General features: G+C 31.5%; 2 protein-coding genes and 1 pseudogene across 5 annotated transcripts; all 3 read left to right on the top strand.

The window, feature by feature from the left end:
• The first annotated feature begins 61 nt into the window (after positions 1-61).
• Positions 62-19,374, top strand: LOC146950561 (uncharacterized; annotated as a pseudogene). The gene is made up of 7 exons (XR_015027596.1): positions 62-270; positions 363-544; positions 634-765; positions 17,582-17,788; positions 17,878-18,049; positions 18,850-18,954; positions 19,065-19,374. The product of XR_015027596.1 is annotated as an uncharacterized LOC146950561 (transcript).
• LOC146950563 (uncharacterized) lies at positions 6,294-8,745 on the top strand. The gene is made up of 6 exons (XM_085746495.1): positions 6,294-6,494; positions 6,598-6,780; positions 6,885-6,998; positions 7,701-7,907; positions 8,001-8,172; positions 8,560-8,745. The coding sequence occupies exons 1-5, from the start codon at positions 6,303-6,305 to the stop codon at positions 8,169-8,171; spliced, it is 867 nt and encodes a 288-aa protein (XP_085602621.1). The 5' UTR covers positions 6,294-6,302; the 3' UTR covers position 8,172; positions 8,560-8,745.
• LOC146950562 (uncharacterized) lies at positions 10,471-13,667 on the top strand. Of its 3 annotated transcripts, XM_085746491.1 has the most exons (5): positions 10,471-10,879; positions 11,936-12,031; positions 12,496-12,554; positions 12,803-12,855; positions 13,257-13,667. In XM_085746491.1, exons 2-5 carry the CDS (start codon positions 12,001-12,003, stop codon positions 13,420-13,422), a joined length of 309 nt encoding a protein of 102 aa, XP_085602617.1. In that variant the 5' UTR covers positions 10,471-10,879; positions 11,936-12,000; the 3' UTR covers positions 13,423-13,667. The 3 variants fall into 3 exon arrangements, with proteins under 3 accessions (XP_085602617.1, XP_085602616.1, XP_085602615.1); XM_085746490.1 differs by lacking the exon at positions 11,936-12,031 and having other exon boundaries at positions 10,475-10,879; XM_085746489.1 differs by lacking the exons at positions 11,936-12,031; positions 12,496-12,554 and having other exon boundaries at positions 10,564-10,879; positions 13,257-13,617.
• Positions 19,375-19,379: the final 5 nt, after the last annotated feature.

Raw genomic sequence — 19,379 nt, 5'->3', positions numbered from 1 at the left:
TACACTGTTTATTATGATTGATCATTTTACTTATTACTTATGACTTTGTTTATGTCAAAATTAGGAAACTTTAACATCATGGAGAATAAGAAAACAAAGGCTATCGATGACAATTTAGGGCATGTTTCCAAATTTGTTCATCCATTCTACTTTGTCAAGCTTTCTCCAACAGATCCAGAATCAATATCAAAAATAAAAAAGGAAGAGAAATTGGTTAAGAAAATGAATCAAGACATTTGTGAAATCACAAAAACGATCACAAAGAAAGTGGTATATAATAATAGAAATTTGTATTTCTAATTCCATCCATGATAAATTTGAATATTGACATTAACAAAAAAATTAATTTTATTTTGTAACAGTCAAAAAGAAATTATCTAAATTCTGTGTTGAATCGGTTAAAATTTCCACAATGGCATCGAAGACTCTGTATGAGAGTAGAGATAAGATACTAAGAGGTTTATATATGGCTCTTGATGAATTGAATTTAAGGAGTATTAAAGAAGCAAATGGAGGAAGCTTGGAGGATAAGCTTGATAAAAATGTAAGAAAAACAAAGCTATTTAATAGAATTCTTATTATGATGAAATTAATATATTTTGTGTTGTTTTGGTTTTGAAATCGTCTATGTAGTCTTTGAATTATTTGAAGCTACATGGGAGCAACAGTTTGGCTGAGGAGAAACAAATTCTGAGAGATATAAAGATTGAACAGAAAGAGAAAGATGTTGCTTCATTCCAATCACTAGAAGTGCTTAAGGAAACGGTACCTTAATAAATTAATTTGTTTTTTTCATTATGAAGATTGGAGTTTCTTTGATATGTTAATATTGACTCAGACAGTGAAAAGATTCAATCAAAGAAGATTAAATTGCACAACCAATATACTGTTTGTATTGATCATTTTAAATTAACCAATAATTATATGCTATAGTAAATAGAAAATTAGACGTGAATGAAAGGCAAATGACAACAAGTTGCACACATTTAACAAAAATAACAGAAAAAATTGTCATTCTTTTTTTGATCAAGTAATAAGTGAATATGTGAATATGTGAGGAATCCGGAGTTTGAACCCCAGCCCAACATATTGCATTATGTATAATAATTGAGTTATTTAATATTATTTCTTAGTATGTGTTAAATGATCAAATATAACAGATAATGTGTAACGGATGGAGTATATACGATTATTGGAGAATAAAGAACTTGGAGAAGATTAAACTGAAGAATGATTTACAGAAGCTTGTGATAGATATTAAACAATTCCAAATCCAACATATGGAAAGACCTTGTGTTAATGATTTTGAGAAGGGAAATGTTTCCAACTACGAATCCTTGAAGAAAACCATAAAAGATCAAATCAAGGTAAATAATAATTTGCTTTGACTTAGCATCAACTTATTCGTGTCTCGTGTTATCATTGGGTATGACAGATATTTTATATTTTGTGGTAGTTTCTATGTGAATTGAGAGAATCTGAGACCAGAATTAGATATGGTGTGAAAGAACAAGAAGACATAAATGCAGAATTATATTCTTTGGGCTCAAAATTGATAGAGAAGCATAAGAATAAGGATGAAGCACATCAAAGGATTTTCAAATTGAAAAAAATAGTATCATGGTGAGGTAAGATGTTAAAACCTACAACCTTATCCATTTTAATATATTCCCATGTATTATTTTCTATTTCCCTATATAAATCACATGATTTATCCTTTTTATATGTACATATAGTATAGTCCATAGTTATGAATCTGTGTTATTTTATGAAAACCAATTATACAGTTAAGACAAGGTAGAGAATTTGAACTACCCAAGTTTTCTTTAAAAATATGAAGTTAAGTGAACATTACTTTATGCTCAACTATTATCAGTATTGTTCATGTAATGAATGGAGATAACAGCCTAGGGAATATTACCGCACCAAATTTCTTCTGTGTCCTTACTTTTATCTTCGGTACTTTTCACGGTAATTATTTTCTTCCAAGAAGATTGATTCCCCAAAACCATTTCAGTGTCAATTGCACTCTTTGTATTGTTTCATTGAATAAATAAACAGAAGAGAATCATCCAAGCTCCCCTCATGACCAAACAATTTTGTATATTTGCACTTAGAAGTAGATGTCCACAATCCGCTTCATTTTCACGATTGATATACGGTGAAAAAAAGAGGGGAAACAGATGAGTTAGATTTTGAGGGACATGTTTGTTCTCTTTTGTCTTTGAAATACTTGCACTAATCAAGCCGTTGTATCAGACGTTACAACGACAAGATTGATTGGCCCACCAAACATGCATGTAGAACTCGATCTTATATGTTAATTTTTTTATTGCAGATTCTCCACTATTATAAATGAAATACATCAACTGAGTGAAGAAAAAGATGTAACAGTCTTTGATGAGATGTCAAGTTCAGAGGTTGGTGATTGATTTAGTTCCATACATGGTATTTATTTCACTTAAAAACCTCTAATCAATATTGGAATAAGCTTCTCATTTGATAACGATTTAATTTTTGTTGGTTGCTTTTATGTGGTAGGTTGAAAAGTTTATGTTAGAATGGAACAATAACAAGGCTTTCCGAGAAGATTATGAGAAGAGGATCCTGCAATCATTAGAGAGACGAGAACTAAGTGGAGATTGGAGATGGGCGAAGAAGACCTGATAAATTTAAATCATGCAGTGTTATGCTTTAATTTGTAATGGTGGAAGCAAAACGTTGGAAGATTGTTACTTGTAAATGTTATTCGGTTGAAATTAATAGCATCAATATAGTGTTAAATGATAATTTGTAATTTTCCATATTTATAGGTTTCTTAATGTATCTAGAAATACATTCATGTATCTGCAGGTTTGAGAGAAGGTCTATGTTGATGATTTAATTTATGCAGGAACAAATCATGATATGGTGCAGTCATTCAAGGAAGCAATGATGAAAGAATATGAGATGACAGATCTTGGATTAATGAAATACTTTCTTAGAATTCAAGTGAAGCAAACAAAAGGCGAGATTTTTATCACACAAGAAAAATACATTCATGATTTGCTTAAAAAGTTCAGATTGGAGTGCTGCAAACCAGTCTCAACCCCTATGGCCTTGAATGAAAAGTTGCTGCTGAATGATAGTGCAGTAAAGGCAGATCCAAAAGTCTACAGAAGCCTTGTTGGTTCCTTGATTTATCTCACAAATACAAGGCCAGATATAGTGCATTCAGTAAGTTTGGTTTCTAGGTTCATGAATGAGCCGAGTAAGCTTCATTTTGCAGCAGCAAAGAGGATTTTGCGCTATCTTCAAGGCACAAAGAAGCTTAGGATCAAGTATGCGAAGGAAGAAAGCAACAAGTTGGTTGGCTATACCGATAGCAACTGGGCTGGTAGTTTCGATGACAGAAAAAGCACTTCAGCCTATGTGTTTTGTCTAAGATCCAAAGCTATTTCATGGAGTTCTAAAAAGCAAAACTCAGTTGCATTATCTTCGGAAGAGGCTGAATATATCTCAGCAAATGAAGCTACACGTGAAGCTGTTTGGTTGAGAAGAATTTTGATTGACTTGCAGCAAAAGGTAGAAGATCCAACTCCTATTTTCTGTGACAACCAATCAGCAATGTCCAAGAATCCAGTTTTTCATGGAAGGTCAAAGCATATTGAGCTGCGCCACAACTACATTCGTGATATGATTCAAAGGAAGGAAATCAACTTAGAATACATCAAGACTACGGAACAGCCAGCAGACGTTCTCACCAAAGCAGTGTCCATTACGAAGCTTGAACAGTTCAAAAATATTATGAAAATTACAAATTAAGAGAGGGTGTTAAATGATAATTTGTAATTTTCCATATTTCTAGGTTCCTTAATGTATCTAGAAATACATTCATGTATCTGCAAGTTCGAGAGAAGGTCATTTAATATTCCTAGATGCATTCACTTATTTACTAGAACTTTCTATGCTTCAATATAACTAGAGGTTCTATGTATTGACATGGCATTGCAATGAAAAAGAACTATTACTGCCATTCCATAATTTTCACGTTTCTGTTCCTTCTCTTCCTCTTTCTCCAACATATAGTAACAACATTTGCATACATGAAAATTGAAATCATGATATATATAACTTATATATATATATCAATCCCCTTAGAGACAACTTATGGCTTGCTTTTTCTTTAACCCTCAAACCTGTTAAAGATGAAGGATAATTCTAATGTAAAAATTGTAGCATTTCAACATAATCAATTCAATAAGGCATTAGATATCAAGTCGAGATGTTGCCTTTTCCATGGGGACCTGCTCCCCAGTTTTTTGTTTGTTTAGCCAAAAACCAAGGGATCTATTATCAAAACTGTGTGATGCAAACAACATTATATGAATTACATAGTGTTGATGGAAGCTGAAGTTAGCCGAGGTCGGTTGAATTTTTTCGACTGTTATTCCCTTGCTTCAGACAATTAATTTTGAGGGAGAAACTTTGTCATCCAGTTGCGGGTTCCCTAACTAATCTAGTCGAGTATTAGGTACGGTTGTTTTGGGTTTTTTCTGAGCTACACTAAAAATGCATAAATAAAGCAGAAAGATAAAGGGATAAATTACGAAAATAAGATTTTTTTATTCATTGGATGTATTAACTACAATGTTTGAATATAGTATTTATAGTGTAATAGTTTTATTAGCCAAATGACATGACCTACAATTCATAACCCTAATAGTGTCTATTAGTCAAACGACATGACCTACAGTTCGTATAACCCTTGTTTGGCTAATTTCCACAGGTGTGTTTGATAACTCCCATTTCAAAACATCCTGCAATTGCAAAACATGTGTGCGTAGAGCACCAGTCCATGCGCCTAGCGCATGAGACAAAACGCAACATAAAATTTCAACTTCCAACAAGAGATTTCAAGGCATATTACAACAATTCTCCACCTTGACTTTAATTCGATGATGATGTCAATTTAATTATACATCTTGCGACTTGCCCTTGCCTTTAACTACTCTAATAGTTTCAAAAGATTTCACCTTTACCTCTTCAATCCTCAAAACGTCTTCCGTCTTCGTGAAGATTTATGTGCCCAACTACCTTAAGCATTTTACGTAGCTTCACAAAACCAAAAATATAATTGCAATAGAACGTGGAGTACAGTTTTAAACCATATTCTAAGATGATAAGGATTAATTTGATTGTTTTTACGATTTCAATGATATCAAGTAGGGATGGCAGAATGAGTTGGACTTGTAACTACTAGTTGCCAATCGCATCTAACCAACTAAGAAAATGGGGCAGCCAATTAGGTCAAAGAAAAAAAAAACTCTTTTTCTTATTCTTTTTATGGATAAGTCACAATCTATTTTCTTATATATTTGGCGCATAGAATAGAGAGGAAAAGGTCATACAATCATAGTTGTAGTTGCAATTGTGGCCTAGCTAGTTTCACAATTGTGCAATTTTTAACCCCCTAATTAAGTTTGAGGGACTTTGGTTCCCTAGTTTTGGTGCACGAACTAATACATCTTGTCCAGCAAGCCTAACGACAAAACATGACAAACAGGAAAAACAATTTCCAAAATAACTTTTAAAAATAATGTTCACTAAAATTTCGACATCCTCTGTATTTTCAATGTTTTCCAATACCGAGGCGGTCCATTTTTCCAACCACCGGTGTATCTTAAAATTTAACATAAATCACTTATGGTTGACCTTGGTAAGTCTTCTATTCATAGGATCATTTGTTAACTGCATCGTATATAGAAGGATTAATCAATTATTCATTGCATCACCTAAACTAAGATCAAGTGATCAACTATAGGTAGGTTGCAAAATACATAAAGTCAAAAGTTAGGCTGTTTAAGATTTTAAATTCCTATAGCTGTTTGTGTGTCCTATAAATTATTTGAAAAGGTATAAGAACTAAAATAAATTCCAGATGTTGACTTTCTTGGCGTGGGGTGCAAGAGTTTAACCACATAATATCTAATTACTAATTGGCCCCTTAAATAGTCCTCAAAATCAGTAATCCATTGCATATCCTAACAAGTAAATTCTCAATCACCAAAGGTAAGCATCTTTTCTTTGAGTAATGTTGTTTTTCAACGATATATGTTGATTTGATCTCTTTTCTTTGGTAAGTCTTGTTTGATCTTTTACTTACTTTGTTTGTCCGCTTAACGGCTTAACCAATGCTTTTGGGGCACTGTCAAACATTTTTCATATAAAAAACTTATTTGTAAACAGTTTAATATTATGGATCATTTTACTTATTACTTATGAATTTTTTTTTTATGTTAAAATTAGGAAACTTTAACATCATGGAGAATATGAAAACAAAGACTATTGATGACAATTCAGGGCATGTTTCCAAATATGTTCATCCATTCTACTTTGTCAAGCTTTCTCCAATAGATCCAGAATCAATATCAAATATCAAAAAGGAAAAGAAAGTGATTAAGAAAATGACTCAAGACATTTGTGAAATCACGGAAATGATCACAAAGAAATTGGTATATAATAATAGAAATTTGTATTTCTAATTCCATCCATGATAAATTTAAATATGGAAGGGAACTTTGACATTAACAAAAAAGTTATTTTATTTTGTAACAGTCAAAAAGAGATTATCTAGATTCTGTCTTGAATCGGTTAAAATTTACACAATATTATCCAAGACGCCATATGGAGAATAGAGAGAAGATACTAAGAGGTTTATATATGGCTCTTGATGAATTGAATTTTAGGAGTATGAAAGAAGCAAAAGGAGGATGCTTTGGAGAAAAGCTTGATAAAAATGTAAGAAAAATAAAGCTATTTAATCTTTTTATTATGATGAAATTAATATATTTTTTGTTGTTTTGGTTTTAAAATTATTTGTGTAATCTTTGAATTATTTGAAGCTACATGGGAGCAAAAGTTTGGCTGAGGAGAAAAAAATTCTGAGGGATATTAAGATTGAACAGAAAGAGAAAGATGTTAATTCATTCAAATCACTAGAAGTGCTTAAGGAAACGGTAATTTTATAAATTAATTTTTTTTCTTCTCATTATGAAGACTGAAGTTTCTTGAATTTGATGATATTGACTTACACAGTGAAAAGATTCAATCAAAGAATAATTAAATTGCTAAACTAATATACTGTTTGTATTGATCGCTTTGAATCAACCAATCATTATATGCTATAATATAGCATATAGAAAATTACACGTGAATGAAAGGCAAATGGACAACAAGTTGTATCTTTTATACTTGTATATGACGGTTAACAAAAATATTAGAAAAATTGTCATCTTTTTTGGGTCAAGTAGTCTATAGGTTAGAAATTCACATTTAAAACGAATGTATAAGTGGAAAATTCAGGGTTTGAACCACAATCCAACATATCACATTATCTATACCAATTGAGTTATGCATGCAGACAAAAAAATTGACATTATGTTCCAACTAGTAATTGAAACTTAGCAGCTAACTACCCAATTCTTATTAACTATACTAACTAACTTTGAGTACCATCTGGTAGCCACATGTACTCAACATAATTGGCATTACTTACTTACTAGAATGACAATGTAATTTTAATTGTTTTCTTTCAATTGTACCCGTAATTTCTATTATAAATCAATAACCAATAATAAGTATAATTTATTAAAATAATGGCTATCTTTTGTTTATTTTTTATCATTTCCTAATATGTGTGAAATGATCAAATATAACAGATAGGGTGTAACATATGTAGTATATTCGATCATTGGAAAGCAAAACCCTTGGAGAAGATTAAACGAAAGAATGATTTGCTGAAGCTTGTGATAGAAATTGAGCAATTCCAGATCAAACATATGGAAAGACCTTCTATTATTGATTTTGAGAAGGGAAATATTTCCAACTATGAATCCTTGAAGAAAACTATAAAAAATCATATTAAGGTAAATAGTAATTGGCTATGACTTGGCATCAACTTATTCATGTCTTAAAGAGTTTATCATTGAGTATGACATATATTTTATATTTTGTGGTAGTATTTATGTGAACGGAAGGAATCTGAGACCAGAATTAGATATGGTGTGAAAGAACAAGAAGCCATAAATGCAGAATTATATTCTTTGAGTGCAGAATTGATAGAGAAGCATAAGAATAAGGATGAAGCATATCAAAGGATTTTCAAATTGAAAAATATAGTATCATGGTGAGGTAAGATATCAATGCATATCAAAGATTTCTTCTTTTTGTCAAGGAGCCTAGTGGCTAGATTCACACACATTATATGATTGTGGAGGAGTGGGATATCCTGGGTTTGAATCTCGACCCCTGCAAAACCTATGCATTTTATGATATCTCCGTGTAATATTTTATATTTCGCTATGTAAATCACATGATTTACCCTTTTTATGTGTACATATAGTCCATAGCTATGAATCTATGTTAATTTATGAAAGCCAATTATACAATGAAGACTATATATAGGTAGAGAATTAGAATTACCCAAGTTTGCTTCATTTCTTAAAAATATAAAGTGAAACTTACTTGATCCTCCAGCATTAATTATCTATATCTTATATGTTAATTTTTCAACTGCAGAATCTCAACTATTACCAGTATTGGTAATAAATGGAGATAACAGCCAAGGGAATATTACCACAACAAATTTCTTCTATGTTTCCAGTACTAGTAATTCTTTTATTTTATGTGGATTGATTCCTCATAACAATTTCAGTGTAAATTGCACTCTTTGTACTGTTCCATTGAATAAATAAACAGAAGAGAATTTCCACAATTTTGTTGCTATCAATTTTTCGGTTAATATATTAACAACATTTGCATACATGAGATCTTGTGGTATATATCAATCCCATTTATATGGACAACATATGGCTTGCTTTCTCTTTCACTCCCAAACCTGTTAAGGTTACAAGGGTCAATTTAATGTTCAAATTGTACCATCTAATTATCAATGACAAGGTATTATATTATATCCTCTCAAAATAAAGGAAAAAGGTAAATGCATTAGATATCATAATTGATTTTTTAGGATTTCTAATACCTTATTTTAAAGTGTACTTTCAAACGGCATAAAATAAGTGATTAACCTAAATTTAGTGAGTCCGAAATCCAACTCACCAAAACTTGATAGTTAGCCAAAAAGAATATGGACGTGAAAGGAATTCATGAATGAGTTTTCAATACAATTTTACAAATGAAAATAATACACTACAAATAGATAGCTAAACAAAACCAATACTACTGTTTTACTACTAATCTACTCACAATACTACTGTTTTACTACTAATCTACTCAATATGTTTTACTGTTTTACTACTATTATATTGTACTCAGAAGTACGCACACGATCAGCTTCGTTTTCACAATTGAGACGGTGATTTAATTAGTGTCAGTTAAAAAGAACGAGGGAAAACAAATTAGTTAAATTTTGAGGGACATATTTGTATTCTCATGTCTTTGAAAAACTTGTATCAATCAGGTCATTGTCTCGGACATTACAACACAGGACCGTGACGATTTTAAGTACCGGTCCACATTGTATCACCAAACATGTAGAACTGGCCATATCTTATACTTTTTCACTTGTTGATTCTCCATTATTACAAGTATTGTTCATATGCCTAGCACATGAGACAGAATGCAAAATAGAATTTCAAGTTCCAACAAGAGATCTCAAGGCATATCACAACAATTCTCCACCTTCCATTTAAATCGATGATGACGTCAATTTAAAACATCTTGCAACTAGTCGTTACCTCCAACTACTCTTATAGTCTCAAAAGATCTCACCTTTACCCTTAGAACGTCTTCCGCCGTCTTGAAGATTTTTGTGCCCAACTATCCTAAGCATTTTCGGTAGCTTCACAAAACCTAAAATATAATTGCATTTGAACGTGGACTGCAATTTAAAATCATATTCTAAGATGATAAGGATTAATTTGATGAATTTTACGATTTCAATGAAACCAAGTAGGGGTGGCAAAACGAGTTGGACTCGTCACTACTAGTTGGCCATTCCACCTAACCAGCTAAGAAAATGGGTGGGTTGCATTGAGAGGTGGCCCGCTTGATCAAGTCACAATTTGTTTTCTTCTAAATTGGGTACATATCACTACCACAATTTTGGCTTTTAATAGCACAAGTTTAATAGCGCTTCTGGATAAATGCTATTGAAAATGCCACCCAGAGACCTGTTATAGCACTTTTTAGAAAGCGCTAAGAAAAACATGTTAAAAACTAGGTTAGATAGCGCTTTTCGGTGAACGCTATTATTTCGTTTCACAAAGATAGCGCTTTTTATAAACGCTATTGTTGGAGGGGTGTATAGATAGCACTTTTTAGGAAACGCTATTATTAATATTACTACTTCCACTACTGTTACTATTTATTATTATTATTATTATTATTATTTTTAGGTGTGAGGATATCATTTAAAGGCTTATCTCTCAAAAAAAAATCATTTAAAGGCTTTTTCCTTCTTCTTTCTTTCTCTGTCACGACCAACACACACACGCCCTTCCTCCATGAAAACCGGCGACACTCTCTTGGCCACTGTGTCCTCATTCAACGTCAGTTGGCCTTGCCACAACCACCGTTGCAACCCTCTCTTTTTCCTCTTCAAAAAGCACCCATTTGTTTTCTAGATTGATGAAATTTCAAAATATCAATTTTCACCTTCTCTCTAACTTTCCGGCCACCACAAACCTCCATTTGAAAAACTAATATGATTTTCTTCTTCCCCATGATGTCTGCATCAAAACCCCTATATTTATTTTGGGATCGGAGAACTTCCTCCGGCAACCACCGCTCCGAAAACCGCTGCAACCGTGCCGGAAATCGTGACCGCCATGCTGGAAAATGCACCCTGCAACCATTTCATTTCTTTTCCTTCTTCTTGGTGAGTTCCATCTTCTACCTCTTCTCAAAATTATAATTTTGGAATTTTTATATCTATTTTCGGATTTTTGAAGAAAGCTACAAATTCAGCACTTTATTTTTGTTAAATTGATGATTTTAAGCTTCCTAGTAAGGCTTCAATGGATATATGAGACTTAGTTGTTGTTTGAGCCTTATTTTATCCTGTTATATGTTTAAAAATCATAGTTTATGTTGATATAAGGTTGGAACTATATTCTTTTGAATTTGAAGATGTGAGTTGTTGTAAAGAGATGTTCAAGAGATTTATAATTAGCTTCAAACATGTAAATTTCGGATTTAGAGTATATGTCTTATTTAGGCATGTTTGTTTGAGTATAGAAAAATGTCCAAAGATATTTTGGGACTTATGGGTTGATAATGAGAGTTGGAAGTTTGACCTTGTATTTTAATTGGAGTTTTACCGTTAAAGATCGCATTCATAGTTGTTTTGATCTAATTGATGTTTTAAAGTATTAGAAGCCCACCTTGTTAATGTTTTAACTATGACTACTAGTAACCTTAGTTGATGTAGTTTGACTTGTAGTAATAAAGTATAAAGCTAAGTTGATGATGGTTTGCCTATAGTCATGCCATGACGGATTTTAGGCTTCATGCTTGTCGGAGTTGTTAAGTTAATTTAAGATGTCCATTTATATAAGCTTGAATCCAGTGAAAGGGATATGACTAGGGACTTTTATGTGGTATCAACTCTAATCGTTAAAGTTACATTGGTTTAGTAGAAAAATAACTAAGTTAGGAGTTAACAATTGTTTGTGATGAAGATATCAAAGTTCTAATTTAATTCGAATTAGATCGAATGCTCCAAAGTTGAATAGAGATGTCGTATATGTAGATCATAGCTATATTTATGAGATAAGCTAGTATTTGACAATATTGATTTGATCATAATTATATTTACTAAAGTAGTATTTTAAACTATTAAAACTTCACCTTGACGCTTTACTAATTAGTATATTGGTTGAATTAATTCTAACTCCGGTTAATTCATTTTTGGATGGGTTGACTCTGATTATAGTGGATATCAACTTAGTATGCTTGAAGCAGTTTGGTTGTACGTTTTGAATCGGAGCGAGGGAATCAATGTTCTGTAAATGCTGCACAGGAGTACTCGGTAAAGTATTTAGGTGGGGGCTGATTAACCGTTAAGGGGTATTTTGGGAATCGAACTGTTGTGTGCATACATATGATTGCATGTGTGCCTTTTATGTGTTTTGTTTGAAATATATGTTATGACTGAATTGGTTTTAGGTAAGTGTTATCTCCCTTTTGTTCGCTAACTGTTATGAATTGAGTAAGACTGAATAATTGTTTGCTACTTGTTTTGTGCCTTATATGTTATGCGTTGTTTTTGATTTATTACCTATTTGTTTGTTAATTGCTTGTATGGTAAAATGTTTCTGATTGTGTGGTGATAATTCTTAAATTAGTATTAGTTAGAATGGATGAATACTATGATTTGCATTGAAAGAGATATGGCAGGGACATGAACCAATTTAGTAGAACTACCAAAATAATTAATCCAAATTCAAATCCTTTTGATGTCACTAACATGCAGTTCTTTAATTCTCTTTAAAGGCACTTTATTCTGGTGTATACCAAGAAGGGGGTTTCATAATGTACATGTGATTGGCAAGGTATCATAATGGACCTTACATATTCACTTTAGGCACTAATATTTCATTTAAGAATTTTCAAAGTTCAAAGTTCATACTGCATCAATCATATCTAAAGAAATTACTTCAAAAAAATCACATCTAAAGTAAAAAAATCATACCAAATTTTTGTCTAGACATTTGATATTCAGAAGTTACATTAAACTCTTGACTATTCACAAGTTACTTGATTACATTGATAATTTGTTTCCTTTCTCATTTGTTTCCAGGTCTCAAAGGAAGGGACTACACCATTTAGCTACATTATTATTGACAACCACACGTATGTACCATTGCTTAAATGATTTTACATAAAATTTGTGTTGATTTTACCTTCCTCCTAATTTTTCACTTGTGGGGCTCTGAAAAGACAATGATACAAGTGATACAAGTATATGGAAGTTATTGACATTACACGATCCAAAAATTATGATCAAGTTAAATTTAAGCACTAGAGTATTAAAAAGGAACAACCAATAACATAGTGTCTACTGTCTAGTGAGACATGCTTGATAGATAATTGGATTTCTTAAGCATGTGGTTTGATAATCGGTCTGATCTGATTCGTATTCTACACAAAGTTATTAGAGATGTAATGCAACTGCTAATTTTGACACATGGTGTCAGTTAATCTTGACTCATATAAGTAATGTATAAATTTATCCTATAACGTTGAACATTCAGGAAGACACGAACTTGTATATTCATAGAAGGATCTCCTACAATGGTACCGGAAGATCTTTCGCGTGCAAAATTGTTATCTGCATTGAATGGAGCTAGAGTGGCCTATTTTGATGTTAGTATGCCTGCAACTGCTCTTGTCATTGTTAAAGAGGTAATTAGATATTAGTTGTAGCATAATGTAATATAGGATTATCATAATTCTAAATAGATTCGGAACAATTCAATTTTCTGTGACTTTTATTAGTACTTTTCTCAAGAGGTTTCTAAGTAAATTGTCATTGTTGGAACTATTTAATTATGTTCCCAAATTAGTACTTTTTGGAGGGTTTTGGTTTTATGTCCCCCCTCATTTTCATCTTTATTTTGTACTTTTATCTTTTTATGGAATGAATTCTGAAGATTGTAAGGAAATTATTATGAATGTAATTTGCTATATTCATATTTCAGTATCTTATTATAGCTTTTAATTATAGCATTTTTGGTTACAAATTTAAAAAAAAAAAAATACGCAACTTTTATTAGCGCTTTTAGTAAAACGCTAAGATACCCCTATTTGAGTTGAAAGGCTACGATAGCGCTTCTCAGAAAGTGCTAAGAAACAACTGTTAGAAAAGCTACTTTAATAGCACTAGAATAAGGCTATATTAGCGCTTTTCTGAAAGCGCTATTGATGTGTTGCTATTTAATAGCGTTTGGAAAGCGCTATTATAGGCTCCTGACCTTTTATAGCAGGGGCTTTCTTAGCGCTTGAGAAGCGCTATTAAGAGCCAAAATAAGTGCTATTAAAGGGGGTATTTTGTAGTAGTGTATATAGAATAGAGAGAAGGTCGTATAATTTTAATTGTGGATACACTCTTGGCCCATAATTTCACAATTGTGCGATTTTGAACCCCTATAATTTCATTTGAGTGATTTTGGTTTATGTCTTCAACTTTGTGTTGATCCAAAAAATTCTACTTATAATTGGCGCACGAACTAATACATCTTGCCTGATAAGCCTAATGACCAAATTTGACAAATAGGAAAAACAATTTTCAAAATAATATTAACTAAAATTTCACTAGAATATCCGTGTACTTAAAGATTTTTAACATGATGCCATAGAATTTGTAATGAAACTTTTTTTTTTTAACGAAATTTGTAAAGTAACTTACAACAAGTATATATTATGGGTATAAATAGCCAATCCATTATTCATGGTTGACCTTGGTAGGTCTGCTATCATAGGATCATTCTATAACTGCATTTTTAACGAAATTTGTAAAGTAACTTACAACAAGTACGTATATATTATGGGTATAAATAGCCAATCCATTATTCATGGTTGACCTTGGTAGGTCTTCTATCATAGGATCATTCTTTGACCTTGGTAGGTCTTCTATCATAGGATCATTCTATAACTGCATCGAATATAGAAAGACTAATCCATTATTCATGTCAAAAGTAACTATTCATGTCAAACGTAACTACTTTTATTAATTTCACTCTGCCTTGTCTTAATATGTCCTTTTTTTTGTGGTGACCGGGGTTTGAACCCCGGACCTTGCATATATTAATGCATTGTTCTTACCAATTGAGCTAAGCTCACGAGGACATGGGAAAGAGAAATATTATTGTCCTTAATATTATCGCTCTTTGTTTAAATACAATCCAACTATCTACATTTTAAAATAAATTCCAGATGTTGACTTTCTTAGCGTGGGGTGCAAGAGTTTAACCACATAATAGTTAATTTGCAATTAGCCTCTTAAATACTCCATAAAATCTGTAATCCATTGCATACCCTAACAAGTCCTTTGAGTAATGTTGTTTTTCAATGATATAAGTTTATTTGATCTCTTACTTAGACTCTTATATTATTAGACTCTTATATTATGATTGATCATTTTATTTCTTATTTTATGACTTTTTTTTATGTCAAAATTAGGAAACTTTAACATCATGGAGAATAAGAAAACAAAGACTATTGATGACTATTGATGTCAAAATTAGGAAACTTTAACATCATGGCGCCTAGAATAGAGAGAAGGTCATATAGTTTTAACCACCCCCACCCCCTCACCCACACACACACAACCTATATATCGTCTGTTATATACCCAAATTTGTGACGATTAAAAAATTCTACTTGTGACTGGCGCACGAACTTATACATCTAGTCCAACAAGTTTAACGACAAAACTTGACAAATAGGAAAAACAATTTTCAAAACAATGTTCACTAAAATTTCGACATCTTGTATTTTTGACGTTTTCCAGTGACGAGGCAGTCCATTTTGCCATCTCTAAAACGTACTTATATATTTTTAACATGTTGGCATACAAGTTATAAAGTAACTTACAGCAAGTATTTTGTGTATAAATAGCCAACATCCCTGCTGCAATGTAACCAAAATACAGAAAATATTCTTAATGACTAAACTATCATAGGTAGTGGTGTATCTTAATTTTTTTTAAAAGCCAAAATGAAATTATATTAAACTAGAAAGAGATCCAAACTTACATGAGAAGTGCAAGGCTAGGACTCAATAGTAGTTACACAATAAAATACAAACCAAGCCCAAGAGATAAAATAAATCCAGCAGTGACTACTTTTATTTATTAATTTCACTCTGCCTTGTCTAAAAATGTCCTTTGATGGGAAAGAGAAGCACTATTGTTCTTAATTTTATCGCTCTTTATTTAATCCAACTATCTACATTTTATATAACTAAATGTGCATTGCATCATCCAAACTAAGATCCACAATACTAGGTAGGTTGCATAATTTATAAAGTCAAAAGCTAGGCTGTTTAAGATTTTACATCCCTATAGCTGTTTGTGTGTCCTATAAATTATTTGAAAAAGTATAAAAAATAAAATAAATTCCAGATGTTGACTTTCTTAGCTTGGGGTGCAAGAGTTTAACCACATAATATCTAATTACTAATTGACCCCTTATATAGTCCTCAAAATCAGTAATCCATTGCATATCCTGACAAGTAAATTCTCAATCACCAAAGGTAAGCATCTTTTTTATGTCTAATGTTGTTTCTCATTGACTATGGAATTCAATGATATAAGTTGATTTGATCTCTTATTACTTATAAAAAAAACTGATTTGTACACTGTTTATTATGATTGATCATTTTACTTATTACTTATGACTTTGTTTATGTCAAAATTAGGAAACTTTAACATCATGGAGAATAAGAAAACAAAGGCTATCGATGACAATTTAGGGCATGTTTCCAAATTTGTTCATCCATTCTACTTTGTCAAGCTTTCTCCAACAGATCCAAAATCAATATCAAAAATAAAAAAGGAAGAGAAATTGGTTAAGAAAATGAATCAAGACATTTGTGAAATCACAAAAATGATCACAAGGAAAGTGGTATATAATAATAGAAATTTGTATTTCTAATTCCATCCATGATAAATTTGAATATTGACATTAACAAAAAAATTAATTTTATTTTGCAACAGTCAAAAAGAAATTATCTAAATTCTGTGTTGAATCGGTTAAAATTTCCACAATGGCATAGAAGATTCTGTATGAGAGTAGAGATAAGATACTAAGAGGTTTATATATGGCTCTTGATGAATTGAATTTAAGGAGTATTAAAGAAGCAAATGGAGGAAGCTTGGAGGATAAGCTTGATAAAAATGTAAGAAAAACAAAGCTATTTAATAGAATTCTTATTATGATGAAATTAATATATTTTGTGTTGTTTTGGTTCTGAAATCGTCTATGTAGTCTTTGAATTATTTGAAGCTACATGGGAGCAAAAGTTTGTCTGAGGAGAAACAAATTCTGAGAGATATAAAGATTGATCAGAAAGAGAAAGATGTTGCTTCATTCCAATCACTAGAAGTGCTTAAGGAAACGGTACCTTAATAAATTAATTTGTTTTTTTCATTATGAAGATTGGAGTTTCTTTGATATGTTGATATTGACTTAGAGAGTGAAAAGATTCAATCAAAGAAGATTAAATTGCACAACCAATATACTGTTTGTATTGATCATTTTGAATTAACCAATAATTATATGCTATAGTATATAGAAAATCAGACGTGAATGAAAGGCAAATGACAACAAGTTGCATTTTATACTAGTATATATGACATTTAACAAAAATAACAGGAAAAATTGTCATTCTTTTTTTTTGTTTCTTGGAATAAGTGGGGAATCTGAGGTTTGAACCCTAACCCAACATATTGTTTTATCCATACCAATTGAGTTATGCTTACGACGAAAAAATTAACTTACATTATATTAAAATCATGGCTATCTTTTATTTATTTAATATTATTTCTTAACATGTGTGAAATGATCGAATATAACAGATATCGTGTAACGGATGGAGTATATACGATTATTGGAGAATAAAAAACTTGGAGAAGATTAAACGGAAGAATGATTTACAGAAACTTGTGATAGAAATTAAACAATTCCAAATCAAACATATGGAAAGACCTTGTGTTAATGATTTTGAGAAGGGAAATGTTTCCAACTACGAATCCTTGAAGAAAACCATAAAAGATCAAATCAAGGTAAATAATAATTTGCTTTGACTTAGCATCAACTTATTCGCGTCTCGTGTTATCATTGGGTATGACAGATATTTTATATTTTGTGGTAGTTTCTATGTGAATTGAGAGAATCTGAGACCAGAATTAGATATGGTGTGAAAGAACAAGAAGACATAAATGCAGAATTATATTATTTGGGCTCAACATTGATAGAGAAGCGTAAGAATAAGGATGAAGCATATCAAAGGATTTTCAAATTGTAAAATATAGTATCATGGTGAGGTAAGATGTTAAAAACTACAACCTTATCCATTTTAATATATTCCCATGTAATATTTTCTATTTGCCTATATAAATCACATGATTTATCCTTTTTATATGTACATATAGTATAGTCCATAGTTATGAATCTATGTTATTTTAAGAAAACCAATTATACACTGAAGATAAGGTAGAGAATTTGAACGACCCAAGTTTTCTTTAAAAATATGAAGTTAAGTCCAACCTATGCATTTTATACTCGATTATTACCAGTATTGTTCATGTAATGAATGGAGATAACAGCCAAGGGAATATTACCACACCAAATTTCTTGTCTGTTTTCCTTACTTTTATCTTCTGTACTTTTCACAGTAATTATTTTCTTCCAAGAGGATCGATTCCCCATAACCATTTTAGTGTGAATTGCACTCTTTGTACTGTTTCATTGGATAAATAAATAGAAGAGAATCATCCGAGCTCCCCTCATGACCAAACAATTTAATATATTTGCACTTAGAAGTAGATGTCCACCATCCGCTTCATTTTCACGATTGAAATGGTGATTTAATTGGTGTCAATTTGAAAAAATGAGGGAAAACCAATGAGTTAAATTTTGAGGGACATGTTTGTTCTCTTTTGTCTTTGAAAAACTTGCACAAATCAAGTCATTGTCTTAGACGTTACAACAATGAGATCGTGAGTTTCTACTTTAAGAGACTGAGATTAGTTATCATTGGATTTTTAAACGATTTTAGGTACTGGTCCACAATGGCCACCAAACATGCATGTATAGAACTTGATCTTAAATGTTAATTTTTCAGTTGCAGATTCTCTACTATTACAAGTATTGTTGACTTATAAACGAAGTACATCAACTGAGTGAAGAAAAAGATGTAACAATCCTTGATGAGATGTCAAGTTCAGAGGTTGGTAATTGGTTTAGTTCCTTATATGGTATTTATTTCACTTAAAAAACTTCTGTTCAATATTGGAATAAGCTTCTGTTTTGATTTTTGTTGGTTGCTTTATGTGTTAGGTTGAAAAGTTTATGTTAGAATGGAACAATAATAAGGCTTTCCGAGAAGATTATGGGAAGAAGGTTCTGCACTCATTCGAGAGACGACAACTAAGTGGAGATGGGAGAAGAAGACCTGATAAATCATGCAGTTTAATTTTATGCTTTAATTTGTAATGGTGGGAGCAAAGAGTTGGAATTTTCACTTGTAAATGTTATTCGGTTGAAATTAATAGCAGCAATATAGTAACAACATTGGCATACATGAAAATTGAAATCATGTTGTATATAGCAATCTCCTTTAGAGACAACTTATGGCTTGCTTTTTCTTTAACC

The sequence above is a fragment of the Medicago sativa genome, chromosome 2, assembly GCF_051527215.1.
Source record: "Medicago sativa cultivar Bolivia chromosome 2, Bolivia_mono, whole genome shotgun sequence".
Lineage (NCBI taxonomy): Eukaryota > Viridiplantae > Streptophyta > Magnoliopsida > Fabales > Fabaceae > Medicago > Medicago sativa.
Note: the sequence above shows the minus strand (reverse complement) of the source record. Positions and strands in the feature narration are given on the sequence as shown.